The sequence below is a fragment of the Rhineura floridana genome, chromosome 16 (genome assembly GCF_030035675.1).
Source record: "Rhineura floridana isolate rRhiFlo1 chromosome 16, rRhiFlo1.hap2, whole genome shotgun sequence".
Taxonomy (NCBI): domain Eukaryota; kingdom Metazoa; phylum Chordata; class Lepidosauria; order Squamata; family Rhineuridae; genus Rhineura; species Rhineura floridana.
This window is the reverse complement of record NC_084495.1, coordinates 39169435-39186489: the sequence shown is the minus strand read 5'-3', so window position 1 is coordinate 39186489 and position 17055 is coordinate 39169435. Positions and strand designations below refer to the sequence as shown.

Sequence of the window (17055 nt, the reverse complement as noted above, 5' to 3'; positions counted from 1 at the left end):
TGGGATACGGTTATTCCTGGATATAAACTATATCGGAAGGACAGGGAAGGACGTATTGGTGGCGGAGTCGCTCTATACGTGAAAGAAGGCATTGAATCCAGCAAGCTCAAAACCCCAAAAGAGGCAGACTCCTCCACAGAATCGTTGTGGGTGGTGATACCATGCCCCAGGAGGGACTTAATACTGGGAACGATCTATCGTCCCCCTGATCAAAATGCTCAGGGAGACCTTGAGATGAGATATGAAATTGAGGAAGCAGCCAAACTAGGAAATGTGGTAGTAATGGGTGACTTCAACTACCCAGACATAGACTGGCTGCTTATGTGTTCCAGTCATGAAAAAGAAGCAAAGTTTCTAGATATTCTAAATGACTATTCCCTAGGTCAGTTGGTCATGGAACCGACCAGAGGGACGGCAACCCTGGACTTAATCCTCAGTGGGGACCGGGACCTGGTGCGAGATGTAAGTGTTGTTGAACCGATTGGGAGCAGTGACCACAGTGCTATTAAATTAAACATACATGTAACTGGCCAATTGCCAAGAAAATCCAACACGGTCACATTTGACTTCAAAAGAGGAAACTTCACAAAAATGAGGGGATTGGTAAAAAGAAAGCTGAAAAACAAAGTCCAGAGGGTCACATCACTCGAAAATGCTTGGAAGTTGTTTAAAAACACTATATTAGAAGCTCAACTGGAGTGCATACCGCAGATCAGAAAAGGTACCACCAGGGCCAAGAAGATGCCAGCATGGTTAATGAGCAAAGTCAAGGAAGCTCTTAGAGGCAAAAAGTCTTCCTTCAGAAAATGGAAGTCTTGTCCAAATGAAGAAAATAAAAAAGAACACAAACTCTGGCAAAAGAAATGCAAGAAGACAATAAGGGATGCTAAAAAAGAATTTGAGGAGCACATTGCTAAGAACATAAAAACCAACAACAAAAAATTCTATAAATACATTCAAAGCAGGAGACCATCTAGGGAGACAATTGGACCCTTGGATGATAAGGGAGTCAAAGGTGTACTAAAGAACGATAAGGAGATTGCAGAGAAGCTAAATGAATTCTTTGCATCTGTCTTCACAGTGGAAGATATAGGGCAGATCCCTGAACCTGAACTAACATTTGCAGGAAGGGATTCTGAGGAACTAAGACAAACAGTGGTAACGAGAGAGGAAGTTCTAAGCTTAATGGACAATATAAAAACTGACAAATCACCGGGCCCGGATGGCATCCACCCGAGAGTTCTCAAAGAACTCAAAGGTGAAATTGCTGATCTGCTAACTAAAATATGTAACTTGTCCCTCGGGTCCTCCTCCGTGCCTGAGGACTGGAAAGTGGCAAATGTAACGCCAATCTTCAAAAAGGGATCCAGAGGGGATCCCGGAAATTACAGGCCAGTTAGCTTAACTTCTGTCCCTGGAAAACTGGTAGAAAGTATTATTAAAGCTAGATTAACTAAGCACATAGAAGAACAAGCCTTGCTGAAGCAGAGCCAGCATGGCTTCTGCAAGGGAAAGTCCTGTCTCAGTAACCTATTAGAATTCTTTGAGAGTGTCAACAAGCATATAGATAGAGGTGATCCAGTGGACATAGTGTACTTAGACTTTCAAAAAGCGTTTGACAAGGTACCTCACCAAAGGCTTCTGAGGAAGCTTAGCAGTCATGGAATAAGAGGAGAGGTCCTCTTGTAGATAAGGAATTGGTTAAGAAGCAGAAAGCAGAGAGTAGGAATAAACGGACAGTTCTCCCAATGGAGGGCTGTAGAAAGTGGAGTCCCTCAAGGATTGGTATTGGGACCTGTACTTTTCAACTTGTTCATTAATGACCTAGAATTAGGAGTGAGCAGTGAAGTGGCCAAGTTTGCTGACGACACTAAATTGTTCAGGGTTGTTAAAACAAAAAGGGATCGCGAAGAGCTCCAAAAAGATCTCTCCAAACTGAGTGAATGGGCGGAAAAATGGCAAATGCAATTCAATATAAACAAGTGTAAAATTATGAATATTGGAGCAAAAAATCTGAATTTCACATATACGCTCATGGGGTCTGAACTGGCGGTGACCGACCAGGAGAGAGACCTCGGGGTTGTGGTGGACAGCACGATGAAAATGTCGACCCAGTGTGCGGCAGCTGTGAAAAAGGCAAATTCCATGCTAGCAATAATTAGGAAAGGTATTGAAAATAAAACAGCCGATATCATAATGCCGTTGTATAAATCTATGGTGCGGCCGCATTTGGAATACTGTGTACAGTTCTGGTCGCCTCATCTCAGAAAGGATATTATAGAGTTGGAAAAGGTTCAGAAGAGGGCAACCAGAATGATCAAGGGGATGGAGCGACTCCCTTACGAGGAAAGGTTGCAGCATTTGGGGCTTTTTAGTTTAGAGAAAAGGCGAGTCAGAGGAGACATGATAGAAGTGTATAAAATTATGCATGGCATTGAGAAAGTGGATAGAGAAAAGTTCTTCTCCCTCTCTCATAATACTAGAACTCGTGGACATTCAAAGAAGCTGAATGTTGGAAGATTCAGGACAGACAAAAGGAAGTACTTCTTTACTCAGCGCATAGTTAAACTATGGAATTTGCTCCCACCAGATGCAGTAATGGCCACCAGCTTGGATGGCTTTAAAAGAAGATTAGACAAATTCATGGAGGACAGGGCTATCAATGGCTACTAGCCATGATGGCTGTGCTCTGCCACTCTAGTCAGAGGCAGCATGCTTCTGAAAACCAGTTGCCGGAAGCCTCAGGAGGGGAGAGTGTTCTTGCACTCGGGTCCTGCTTGCGGGCTTCCCCCAGGCACCTGGTCGGCCACTGTGAGAACAGGATGCTGGACTAGATGGGCCACTGGCCTGATCCAGCAGGCTCTTCTTATGTTCTTATGTTCTTATGAAGAGTGTATATATAAATATCTTAAAATAAATAAAAATACATTTTAAATGTTTATTCTACCAGGTTTACAATACATCAGAATAACAATAAGACCCCCCAAAATAAAATAAAAGTGCATAATCTTAAAACAACACAAAAGGTCAGCAGCAAAAATCAGTTAGGTAGAATTAAATTAAGGGTTACAAAAGCAATAAAAGTTCACAGCACTTGCCTAAATAATAGACTGGTCTTGAAGATTGTGTACTCCTGTGCTCTGATAACTGAGTGCAAACCTCCAGCCATTTTTGTTCAATCATTACCAGTAGGTAGTTGCATGTTCAGAAGGGCAGGGACCCTTCATGACAGTCATGCCATGCCCCTTCACAGCCATGTCGCCTCACTCAGCACACTCCTCAGTCCTTCCTGTGCAAACATTCTCCCACAACAATAGACACTCCACAGAGCCAATCAACATGAAAGGGGAGTGTGCTGCTGAGAAGAGTCTTCTCTGTGGCTAACTCACTTCCTTTCACTGATTGGCTCCAATCAGCAGGAAAGGACAAAGAAGCATGTTAAAAGACTCTTCTCTGTGGCTAACACACTTCCATGCTCATTGGCTTGTATGACCTTGGAGACATGAGGATCCTACTGAGACCCTACTCCAAAAAAGAAAGGAGTCTAAGACCCCTCAACATCCCAGATGACTACATCCCTTAGCATTACCAAGACCATGCAAGAGGCAGCTAGTGTGTCACTGCAACATAAAGAAGCCCTCAATCTGGAAGCAGCCTTTGGGGCCAAACTAGATGTGACAGCAACATTATTAGCAGATGTGTTTGTTCACACGCCTGCCCTGTTCACATATAAAGTGGGTGGCAAAAAAGGAATGTGCAGGTAAAGTAGGGTTGCCATATTGTCCAGTAAGCTGGGTTTTACATATTCTAGCCATGTTACCCATTGCCCGCTTAGCCCATTAGGTGGCCCAGATTCCCAGCTTTTGTTTTAAAATTAAAAGCAAGTCTCTAGCCCTTGTGGATCCAGAGATACAAAGCAAAATGTGGAGGCAGTCTGCTGTCAATTTTATGAGAAATCAGCCTGCTTTTGCCTTCCATTGTTCTTAAGTCAATGACAGACACCATAGCCAGCCTGGGAAAATTAAGAATTTTAGTCTGCCTGCCTGCTGCATATGCAGAATCGAGGCAGTTTCAAAAACTGCAGATGCTCAACATATGCAGCTCTGCCCCTTCCCCAGAGGCTTTCTGGCTGAGTCAGCAAGGAGAAGCAGCTTTCATCTTCATTGCTTCTGTGATACAATTGACCATGGTATTCCTCTGGGCTGACTGAGATGGGTATTGGAGACACTGTTTTACACTGGATCCAATCCTATTTCCAGGGTCGTTTTCAGAGAATAGCATCGAGTGACTGTCTTTCAGGCCACTGTCAGTTGTGCTGTGGGGTGCCGCAGGGTACCATCTTGTCCCCAGTGCTGTTTAACATCTATATGAAGCCCTTGGGAGGGGCCATCAGTTAATTTGGGGCAAAGTGTCAGCAGGACGCTGATGATACCCAGCTCTGTTTCTCTGTAACATCTGAATTGGGAGAGGCCATGCAAGCCCTGGACTTGCCCTTCAACTTCACGTTTGCCAGGGGAGTCACAGACCCTCTTTTGGGAGAAGGCTGAGCCAAAGTAGGGATTGAGCACTTCTGCCTTTTCTTTGTCATCTGTTATTATTTTGCCATCCTCACTGAGAAGTTGAATCACCATTTCTTTTCTCTGCCTTTTACTATGAATGTTACCTGAAGCCAGCTTTTTTGTTGCTTTTGGCATCTCTTGCTAACCTCAGCGCATTCTCATCTTTAGCATTCCTGATGTCATCCCTGCAGTTCCATGCTACCTGTCTGGACTCTTCCTTCCACTTCCTATATGTGTCCTGTTTTGTTTTCAGGTCTTCTCTAAGCTTTCTGTGATGCCACTTTGGCTTCTTCTGCTGTCTTCCACCTTTTTTCCTTGATGGAATTGTTTGCCACTACTCTTTTAGAACTTACTTTTTTAGAAACTCCCATCCATCTTGGGCAACTTTTGTCCATCCCTACTAGTAGCCCCTGAAATCTCCCAGGGTAGCCCTTGTCTGTCCTGGCCCACTTGCCTGTGTGCCTAGCCCATCCATCCAGGGATGAATGATGATCAGCTTCCATCCACCCTTGTCAATCAATCATCCATAAGGCTTTAATCAAGCAGCAGCACATTTTATGATGCAAGCATAACCAGCCAACTGTTAACCAGGAAGCTTTGTTTTCCCTCCTCCCATGAGCCTTGGAGGAGGAGGAAGAGAGAAAGAGAGATCACAAGGGGGGGGAGCAAGGGGGTAGGCAAAGGGTGATGGAGGCAGGATAGTAGACAGCCAGGAGGGAAGGGAGCAGCCTGACCAAGCCCCTATCTCTTTAAGAATTGTGGTGTACTAAATATATCTCTCTGCTGTCTGTGATGATGGTTGTAGGAAGCCTTGAGGAGTGCCTCTGCCTGACGTGCTATAAATAGATCCAAAGAGACGGAGGGAATTTATATATATCCTCACAGAGTGGAGATGCTACATTGCAAATGATGGGTGGGGAAAGGTGCTTAACCCTTTTGTAGGATGGCAGTGCAAGAACCATTTGCAACAACCTGGGGGAGATGTGGGTTCTATTTAGTAAAGTGCTGCCAGGTTTCAAGTCTGTCCTTTCTGTGGGAAACAATATGCCAGACCACCCCCACCCTCACCCCTTGCCTCTTCTGGATCTTGTTCCTAGACACCAGCAGGGGAACCATCCTCACAAGGCATTCCCAGCTCTCTGAGAGTTGCAGCTCTGGAAGACTGAGGGGCTGCAAATGCCTGTGACTCATCCTGCCTGCCACACATCGCTTGCTCTGCATATATTACACTGCACCCGTGGGCAGCAGCAGCAGCCAAAATGGCATTATCTTCTATCCCCCTAGTGTGAGATGCAAAAATGCATTACATGATGTTTTTCCAGCTCATGTGCAGGACCCTGTGGGCTGAAACCTCCCTGAAGGTTCATTCTAAGATGAATGCCGAGACAAGGATGGTTGCAAGAAAGCCTGGTCTGGCTTTCAAGAGTCCCTCTGGCTTTCCAGCAGGAAGGAATCAGCTGCCACTTGCAATCAGGAGGCTCGTGGGGCCCCATGAATGTGCTGGATGGACTGCCTTTACACTGACAGCAGCAGCAGCTCAGCCTGCCGATTTTGCATCAGAAAAGACCCTGCCTCCTTGCTCATCAAGAATGCCACTGTTGCGGGTAAACACATCCCTTGGTATCTTCAAGTGAAATGCATTTCATTGCGGCAAGAACCTCACTATGTTACTTAATAGCCTATTCCATCAGATGTCTGAACTGGACAGAGAAGGATGTGTAAAAACATGGGAGATGTTTCTTAGGGCCTTGTCAGATGATTTTTTTTCAGCAACAGATTTAGAGGCTTTACACATTGTGGGAATCCAGACATCTTTGCATTGTGGTTACAGATCTGACCACCAGTAATGCTGCTGTTGCAGGAAAATTTCATACTGCTGGTGCTCAAAACACAATGCTAAGCAGCTGATCAAATGAAACCCTTCCCCCACACACACACACATTTGTTGTAGTTTGCAGAGCTCTGTGAATTTTGGTTACATAGTAATTATTGCCACTATGACATTACTAAGGGCCATTTCCATTTTACAACCTCTTTTTTAACTTGTGGGAAACTGCTCTTTTGTTCCTTTTTTTTTTTAAGGGCTGAACATGGAATGGGAATGGGCTGATAGTATCCTTTGCAGGTGAGTGGGCCTGGATCTGGAGTCTAATCCTACTGCCTAGCCCCGCTTTGCCAAAGAAAGTGGAGCTACCTACAGCTACACCTTGGGAAAGGGTGGATTTAGGAGGCTGCACTAGGGAAAAAGGGCACAAGCTGGAGCTTGTCTTCTTCCAGAAAGAAAGAACTGGTGCTGCTTCTCCCACCCCCTGACACAATGGTTATCTATCTCCTGTGACTGCACACTTGCATGGGGCACAACGCCACTATCTCCTCCTCCTCACTATGCATGGAAGTGGCGCAGCAGTAGCTCAGTTCTACCTGGTTTATGGGCTTTCAAGAGGGCTCAGTTGCCCCTTCTGCCCACCCTAGTCTAAAAATTCCTGGCTCCACCCCTTTGGAAGCAGCAGTACCAGTTTGTTTGAGGGGGGGGGCTCAGGTTTCTCATGCCAAAGACAGACAAGGGGGAGCTACCAAATGAAGACAATGTTCAGGTGATCCTGCCTGGACAGGGCTCTAGTCAGTGACCTCCATTTTCAAACACTTTCCTCTTCTCCCAGGCATTTTAGCACATGTTTTTAAATTGCTTTTTAAACATGTGTTTTTAAATTTGTATATTTATTTTTAATGTTTTTAATTGTTGTAAACCACCCAGAGAGCTTCGGCTGTGGGGCGGTATATAAATGCAATAAATAATAAATAAATAAATAAACAACCTGTCAGGGGCTTGCAGGCCAGGAAGGCTTTGGAACTGTCTGCCATGCTCAGGTCTTCAAAAAAGGTAAAAGAAAGGTGTAGAATGGGAGCCCTCACCTTGTTTGAGTCTAATAAGAGAAACAGAATTCTGCAACCTTGATATGTGACACAGATTTGCTTAATTTATAATAATGATGATGCTAATCTTGAAATGGGGCAAAGAGCTATACAGGCCACTGACACCTTTTTGCTGTCCAAACCCCCAGGAATCTTGCTCGGGCAAGCGTTGTGAATAATGCCTATCAGGTGGGGGCTGGGAGTCTCCTCAAAAGCCAGCTGTTGCAGCCATTTTCACATGCAATATCTTTTTTCCATACTATCACAAAATTTCATAAGTTGTTGTTGATCACAACCTGAATATGAGCCAACAGTGTGAAGTGTCTGCAAAAAAAACCACAAATGCTATTCTAGGCTTCATTAACAGAAATATAGTTTCCAAATCACATGAAGTACAAGTTCACCTCTCTTCAGCATGGGCTGGACCTCATCTTGAATACTGCGTCCAGTTCTGGACACCGAACTTTAAGAAAGATGCAGTCAAATTGGAGGAGGGCAACAAGGATGATCAGGGAACTGGAAACAAAGCCTTATGAGGAGAGATTGAAAGAACTGGGCATGTTTAGCCTTGAGAAGAGAAGACTGATATGATAGCATCCTTCAAGTATTTGAAAGGTTGCCACACAGAGGAGGGCCAGGATCTCTTCTCACTCGTCCCAGAGTGCAGGATATTGAATAATGAGCTCAAGTTGCAGGAAGCCAGATTTTGACTGAACATCAGGAAAAAAACCTCCTCACTGCTAGAGCGGTACAACAATGGAACCAATGACCTAGAGAGGTGGTGGGCTTTCCAGCACTGGAGGCATTCAAGAGATAGCTGGAAAGCCACCTGTTGGGGATGCTTTAACTTGGATTCCTGCATTGAGCAGGGGATTAGACTTGATGGCCTTAGAGGCCCCTTCCAATTTCACTATTCTGTGATTCTATGACACAGATTCCTGGGCACTGAATTGGGGACTGTGGAGATGGCTGGGGCAGGGGGTGGAGGCTGGTTTCCCATTCACTTGTGGTGTGGCAGGATTGGGGCCATCCGATGGCACAGACCTTTCTTGTAGCAAAAAATAAATCTGAACTTGTAGAAACATTTACATTTGTGCTTCATTTCCAACTTATTTCTTTTCCCCTGCTCCTCAGAAATATGCTTGGAATTATTCAGCTTTGCCAAGTGACTCCTGCAGTTATTCATTCTGCCAGCACATCTGGTGGAAGAAACCTGTGGCTTTACAAGTCAAAGAGGCGTTCAAGGTGGCAGCATTTCTAGGTTCTGGAGTTCATACTAAAGGAGAACTCCATTCTTATGGGGCTGCAATACTGTGAAAAGTGGGCACCTAGGTAGATGGGCAGACAGCAGAACAGAGGCAACTCCTTCCACTCCTATTCACTCACTGTGAAACTCCATGGAAATGGACATATTGAAATTTATGTATTTATAAGTTCATAGTAATTTTATTTATGTTATATTAATTTCTAAACTGCCTTTCATAAAATGAAATCCTGGCGACCTTGACTCATCAGGACAATTAAAGCTACAAATTACATAATAAACATTAAAATTTAAAACTAAAAAGCCAATAAAATGTTATTCCATTTAGAACAGTCCAAACAACTGAACAAAAGCACAGCAGAATTCCTAAATCTCAGAAAGCCAAAATTTGTGTTCAGATCCAAAGTTTTCCTTTTGTCTCGGGGCCTTAGTGTAGTGAATGTTATCTTAGTCACATGCTTATTACATTTACATTGTGCACTTTCTTCAGGAGCACCAGAATGGTTTATATCCCATCCACACTGAAACCTACATAGTTTTCGCAGTGCAGCAACACCCTGGGCCTTCAGCTCATTCTCTAGATCCTATTTTACTGGGGACATGACTTGATCAGCTCTTTTGCAACTACAACAGTAAACCAAATATTGAATCATAGAGTTGGAGGGGCCCTGGGGGCCAGCTAGTCCAATATCCTGCGCTCAGTGGGAGTTCACACAGCACTACATAAGAGTCTTCTTCAGTCCATCGCAATTTTAGCTCCATATAACAAGTATCTGAACATCTCAATGTTGTTGCAGTGCAGTGTGGTTGGTCTGAAAGGAGCAATGTCTGATGTAAGGCTCTGCCCCTTCCCAGCCGATCCATGATCGTTGCACAAATTCTCAGAATGAATGAAAGTGAAACAGCACAGTACAAATCCAACCCACATCCTAGGCAATTGCCCTAGATCATCCCCGCTCTGTGTGGACACATTCCATGCTTCTTATACAGGATCATGGAATGAACAATTTTCCCAAGACATGGGAACCTGAAAGAAGAAGGGAGGCCTTCCGTGCAGGCTGCACCTAATTCAGAACTCTGTGCAGGAGTTGCAATTGTCCTGTAAACATTCAGATAATGAGTTTGTGTGACCCATGTAAATTGTCATTTAGGTCACAATTTGTAAGTGCAACCCCCCCAATCAGTGAGAAAAATCACAGCCCCTCTCTCTACACACATTCTAATGGACTAGTTGGGGGGTCCACCAGTTTTCATTTCTAACTGGTACTTAGAGCTCCGAAATTTTGGAAGGCCATCAGGCTTTGCATTGTGGAGCAGCACAAATCATCAAAACTCAGATTAAATTTATTTAACTAATCTACTGGACAGAGGAAGGCAATGGTAAACCCCCTCTGAATACTGATTACCACGAAAACCCTATTCATAGAGTCTCCATAAGTCGGAATCGACTTGAAGGCAGTCCATAACCTACTGGAACACAAATACATTGGTACGTTAAAAAAATTTAAATGCAGTCAAATCAGGGGATGAAATATCACATCAAATCACACAGCAGTGAAGCTTTCTCAAGCCTGACCTTTCCTTACAATGTGAGGGCTGATTGAGGAGACTCACCTCAGGCCATATAGGACTGTCCCGTCTGGGTGGAGACGGATCATCCGGTTCTTCACTGTCACCCCATGCAGGAAGGACTTCTTGTCATTCAGGAAGTAGGTGTCAGGAAGCCACAGTTGATCAGCCACACGGTTATCCAGTGTGAGGTTCAGAGGCAGGTCACTGTAGGCTAAACGCTTGTCTCGCCAACTTTGCTGGAAATACATGGTGATGGTGTAGTCCTAGGAGGACAAACATAGTAATGGTTAAATCTCAGAAAAGTGGCCCAATTGGCTCTGTCCTGCTCCAGTGCTGAGTGAGGATCTCAGGACACTTTACAGAAAATGGGGTCTCCTGGGGAAAGGCCCAAAGGCAGACTAGGGGGTGGGAGGGCTTTCAGGGGGGAGTCACAGATCTGGATGACAGTGCCTATGCATGAAGAACAAACAACATCCGGGAGCAGGGTCTGCCTGGGGTACAGCAATGAGCCATTAGGGCCACTGTATAGGACAAGACTATGGAAGCCGCCGCTACCACTGATGCTGCTGAGTAAGGGTGCCAGTGCCTCCCAATTATCTGCTGCTGGTGAGGTGGTGGTGGTGTATTTAGATGCTGCTGTTGTTGCAATGGGGTGGGGGTGGGAGGAGGATTCTGCAAGGGGTTGTGATGCCTCTCCTATTGGATTCTCACTGACAACATTAATCTGTGCATTCATTTTGCATTGTTTGCAATAAAAAATGGAAATGAGTGTGTGTGCATGCATATGTGCACCCAGATGTGCATGTGCAGTGCTATTTCTTAACAAGGTTGCCCCTGAATGCCCTCTCCAGCATTGTGGAGTCTGGTTTGCACCTTGGTACTCCAGTGAACTAAGGGTGCCAGTGGATGATGGTTAGAGTGCAGGTGGTGAAAGAGGTGCTGTGAGCCTGATTGGGCATGAGTAAAACATCATAACCATGCCTACTGTGTGGCAGTGAGGGTGGTGAAGAAGACCCACTTCTCTGCCACCATCGCATCCTCAAGCAGCCATCTAGTGGAGCTTTTCTGTATTGTCAGGGGTCTGTTGACATCAGCTCCAAGAAATGGAGTTTTAGACCCTTCTGATGCCCATTGTGAATTGTTTGCAAGGCACTTTGAGGGTAAAGTTGCTCGCCTCCATAGCAATCTTGATGCCCCATCCACATCTACTGTAGTTCCAAGTGAGTTGTCTAGTGCAACGTCAGCTGCAACTTCTTCGGATCAGTTTCAGTTGATGCATCCTGATCATGTGGACAAGGTGCTTGCAACAATGCGGCCAGCCCTCTCAACTCTTGCCCTTGTTGGCTTATTAAAGCTTGCTGAGGGGGTACAACTGAGTGGATCCAGGGTGTGGTCAATGTGTCTTTGCAGGAAGGAGTGGTCCCAGCTGCCCTGAAAGAGACAGTGATCTGACCGCTCCTGAAAAACCCCACCCTGGACCCATTGATTTGTGACAACTATTGCCCAGTCACAAATACCCCCTTTTTAGGGAAAGTGATTGAGAGCGTTGTGGCGCAGCAATTGCAAGTACTCTTGGATGAAACAGATTATCATTCCAATCTGGCTTCAGGTTCAGGTCTATAGTGTGACTGAATCAGCCTTGGTCTCCCTGATGGATGACCTTTATCAGGTGAAGGATGGGGGCGTGCAAACCTGTTATTCTTACTTGATCTCTCAGTAGCTTTTGATATCATTGAGCATGTTATCCTTCTGAGCCTTCTGGTGAGGAGAGTATCAGAGGCACCGGCTGGATTACTGCAATGCGCTCTATGTGGGGCTGTCCTTGAGATTAGTCCAGAAGCTGCAGCTGGTGCAAAATGCAGTGGCGCAACTGCTCACTAGGGCAGGGTATCGCCAAGAATTGCACTGGTTCAAGGTTCTGGTTTTGGTGTACAAAGCCCTATGCAGCTTGGGGCCAGGATACCTGAAAGAACATCTTACCCCTTATATACCCAATTGAACATTGCACTTTGCAGGTGAGGGCCTCCTGCACATTCCTCCAACGGACCTGAAGTCATGTGGCACCTACCCTTTGAAATTCCCTCCCTTTAAATATTACACAGGCACCATCTCTGTTATCTTTTCGGCACCCTACTGAAGACCTTCCTCTTTCAACAAGCCTTGTAAATAGAGACCTTATCCCAGTCTGCGTCTGTGTTGGAACAGCCTTAAGATGTTTGTAAAGCTATTTTACTTTAATATGTTTTTAAATGTTTTGTTTTAATACATTTTAAAGTCTTTTGTATTTAAGATGTTTTAGACTGTTTTTAGTGTTTTTGTTTGCTACCCTGGGATCCTTCTGGGAGGAAGGGTGGGATATAATTTTAATAAATAAATAAATTCTCAATGGGGTCTGGAGTGATTGACATCTTTCTCCCAGCTCTGAATGAATGTTGCCACAAACCCTGTGATTTTCCTGACCTATATTAGTTCTATATCCAACCAGTTTGACAATACCGGTCCCCATTTTAAAAGGACACACAACTCCATTTTAGGAGTCAGCTAACCTGTCAGTTCTATTGTGTTTTTCCCTCTGAATCACACTCTAGGAGTAAGTTTATACATTTTGGCCAAACTATTTTTCCCATGGTTTGATCTACACTCTGTGTGCTTTATGTGAATCCACCATATCTTGTGCTTTCCCTGCTTGCCTTTTCACAAAATCTCTCTCACTCTCTCTTTTATTGATGGCGATGATTATTCTTAATGCCAGAACAGGCTTCTAAGCAATTAATTCAGATCTCCTGGCTGGATACTCCTTACACAATCCTAAGGGGTTCAGCTGTTTAAAGAGGAGGCAGTTCTGGGAATCTCAGCTGCCACTTTTCCTGTTGCCTGGGTGGGAAAGCCACTTTGCACACTTTGAAAAGACTTCAGCCAAAGGACTTTTGGAACACATATGTAAGCCTTCAGCCCTACTTGGCACATCCATCCAGGCCAGGTGGTGAAAAAAGAGAACTGACAGAGGACTCCTGTATTGTGCTATTTTTTATCATCTTCTTTGCTATAATAAATCATCTCTACTTCATAAGAGCTATGTCCAAAAAGGGGTTCAGTTCTGCACCCTGCCTAGATTGTTTGGTTACTCTCCTTGAAAACAGCCTGTTTTGGGAACTCTGTATCCAGAGTTACTTCTGAAGAGAGGCTGATGGCAGCAGACTAAAGATGCCCTGAAATGTGTTCACAGAACTAAAGCACAGTCTTTGGTGCTCAAATGGGAATCAAAATCAGAGCACAGGTCTCAGCAACTGAAGCAATGGCTGTTAGGGGTGGACTCTCCCCATCTGGCTGGCCTCTAGCCTGGGCCCCTCAGAGCACTTTCTTCAGAGCAAGCCCCAAATGGGGAAAACAGCCCTGCTTAGACTTCAGAACGTCACCATTCTCCTTACCTCAGTTGTGTCAGGACTGAATTGGGTGCAAATATTATTCATATTAAAACCTGCTAGTCTAAATGCTATTAAATAGAAACACATTGCAATCAAACCTTATGCTATGCAAGAAGTCAACTAATTTGAGTAAGCCACATGTAATGCCATCTCTTTCCACAGAGGCTGGGCATTGTCTCTTGGGGTGGAGTTTAGCTACACAGTATCTGGGTTCAGGAGGCAAATCATAATGTTGAATCAGACACACAACACTTGTTCAAAACTAGTTACAGTGGGATGGGGGAGAGGCAAAATGGCAGCTTTCCCTCTAATATGCTAGTTTGTAAGTACGAGGAAAGTTTTTGTTTGTTTGTTTAGGGAGGCGCCCTCTTCCTGCAACCTGAAATGGTCCAGGGCGTGTGTGTGTGCGCCAGTGCCAAATGTAATTCTAACTGGGACCTAGAGTGGTGGTTCCAAACAGACCCTCTTGGCACATGGTCCCATTATGTAGTGTTGTCTTTGGAGGCTCATTGCCAAGCTGCTGCAAGAGCCAAGCCTTTGTCTTAATGGGCACAAGTTAATCAGGCTGCCAGGGGACTTGTTTTCCTGGAGTTCTCCTCCTATCGATTTGCTGTCAGGCCAGGTTTATTTTAATTTGCAGGTTTTAATTGCTGTACGTGACCCTTCAGCCTAACCAAATAAATCATCCCTCTCCCTTTGGAGGGCAGGGCACTTTCAGCATAAATGCTGGACTGGGCTGGCATCTCATAATATAAGGGTATAATTCATTGCATTTATTTTTCATGACTATTTTCATCACATTCGACCTTTTGCGTTATTGCAAGGACGCACAGTTCAAACCATGCCAAGGGCAGTCCTGCCTACAGTGGGCTTGAGGAATGGCATTTGGACCCAGGAGACACCAGTCATGGGCAAACATTGTTCTCAACAGTGAACCAGTAAGAAAGAAAGAAAACTCTGTGTCTCTGCTCATCTGGAAGTGGGAGAAGGGAGGAAATCCAGTCACCACAATTTGCTTGGCTGGGATGGTGGGAATAAGAAAGGCAATTAGTGTTTGTGTACAAAGCCCAATACAGCTTCGGACCAGGATACCTGAAAGACCGTCTTATCCTTTATATACCCAGTTGATCACTGCACTGTGCAGGTGAGGGCCTCCTGCAGATACCATCCTATCAGGAGGTCTGTTCTGCACAACATAGGAAATTGACCTTTAGTGTAGTGGCACCTGTCCTCTGGAATTCCCTCCCCTTAAATATTAGACTGGCACCATCTCTGCTATCTTTTTGGCACCTACTGGAGACCTTCCTCTTTCAACAAGCCTTTTAAGTAGAGACCTTGTCCTAGTCTGTGTCTGTGTTGGAATTGCTTTTTAATATGCTTTTAAACCTTTTTTATTTTTTAAAAAACAATTTAAAATGTTTTTAAAGATGGTTTGTTTTAATATGTTTTTAATGGTTGTTTTGTTTTAATATATTTTAAAGTCTGTTTTTATGATTTTTTAAAGTGTTTTTAGTGCTTTTGTTTGCAACCTCGGGCTCCTGCTGGGAGAAAGGGTGGGATATAAATCTAATAAATAAATAAAAAAAATTAGTAGAGAAGATGGTCTGCTGGCGATGGGAAGTGGCCCATCATCAGAGCAGTAGAAAATGATCTCTGAGGCTGGAGCAGACTCTCAGTTTCATGCCCCTCTTATCCCAGGAACCAATGGCAGGGTAGATTTAGTCTGGTTGTGGAGATATCAGGATGTGTCTGCTGCTGCTGCTGCTGACATGCCAAGTTTGGGCTGCCTGGTCAGAAGCTGTTGTGCAAAAGACCTGCTAGCAGCTCCTCTCCAGTGCTGCATGTCTACAGTTTTCAGTGGCTGAATGTGCTGCACTATGTTAGGGCTGCAGGCATATAGAAACAGCGAGAGAGTGCAGCAGTGCCACTTTGCTTGGCTAGTTGCTTTCGCTAAGCTTCAGAGAGAACATTACATCATTTAACTTTTGAATTATCTGGGGCAGGAGGGCCCATTTCCTGCATTTGTCCCACAATCCATGTGCTGCAGACAGTGTGTGTGGGGGGGTCAAACAGTTCCTCCTTCTGGGGGAACAAGCTGGTGTTTGTTCATGGGTTGCTTCTTCTCCTGGCCAGGGACACTGTTTGAAGGGTTGCTGCTGCCAGGATTGAGCCTCTTGGGTTGAGCTGGTTACAAATGAATGGAAGAAAGTGAACAAACCCCTATAAGAGTGAGAAAGGGGGAAAGCGAGGTGATTACATATAAAAACTGGTTTCTCACACTCAGTCACAAAATATCTGTTCAAACAGGAGAGCCTGCAGCTGCCTCTGGAAGATGGTCTGGTTCAAGTCAAATGCTATATTTTTGCAGGGTGGGATCCACTTCCAAGTGCCCCAGTCTCACACTGTCTATGAAAAGGAGGTCACAGCAAGGACAGGCCTGCCAGTGCTCCCTGCCACCCCTGGGGAGGAAGGACCCTTGCCATCATGCCAGGCCAGCCCAACTCAACCCAATTCCTGACTCATAGGGTCACCATAAGTCGTAGTCGACTTGAAGGCACATAACAACAACATCGGAGCATGATGGGACCACACAGCAATGGCTCCCTGTCCCATAAAGGCAGCATATGAATTACGGGTGGGTGAGAAATTCGAGGCACTTTGCATTTCAATCTGAATCTATCAAATGTGCATTTTCTGAAACAATATGAGAACTGAAACACAGCCATCCTTCAAAAATCATGCTTCTTTGAATTTTGCTCTCAGAAGGAGCCCAGGACAGCAAACAAAAACTGAAAGTGCTCTAAAACATCCTAAAAACAAAAAATAAATAAAACATATTAAAACAAAGCATCTTTACAAACATATTAACTGCTGTAAACTGCCCAGAGAGCTTTAGCTATGTGGCAGTATATAAATGTAATATAATAATAATAATATTAAAACAAAAAGCTATAAAAACATCCTTAAAAGCAGTTCCATCTAGGGTTGCCAGATGTCCGGTTTTTGTCCAGAGACTCTGGATTTGGGGAGTTTTGGGGCTCTGGGTAAGTCACCTTAATCGCCAGCTTTCATTTTAAAAAAACGTTTCTAGGTGGTCTGGTTCATGAGATATACACCAAAATGTCAGCCCCCCCACAACTTCATTTAAATCTGCTCATAGCAGGCTGCTCTAATCCTGCCCTTTCAGGTTTGTAGCCAATAAGTGAAGTCAGGGTTGTGATTTGTTGCCCTCCAGGTAGTGCCTAGACCACATTGCAATGCCAGAAAATTGTTGTTTTTTCCTGCTTATCTGAAAAATTGCATAAATTGAGTAAGAATATAT

At 44.5% G+C, this 17055-nt stretch overlaps 1 protein-coding gene across 2 annotated transcripts in view; it reads right to left on the bottom strand.

Annotated features, from left to right (window-relative positions):
- The window catches only part of GABRQ (gamma-aminobutyric acid type A receptor subunit theta), a 76135-nt gene that overhangs the window by 21926 nt on the left and 37154 nt on the right, over positions 1–17055 (bottom strand). For both annotated transcript variants that reach the window (XM_061598314.1, XM_061598313.1), the window contains exon 4: positions 10351–10571. In XM_061598314.1, coding sequence (XP_061454298.1) covers positions 10351–10571 — 221 coding nt within the window. The remainder of the gene's footprint in view (positions 1–10350; positions 10572–17055) is intronic.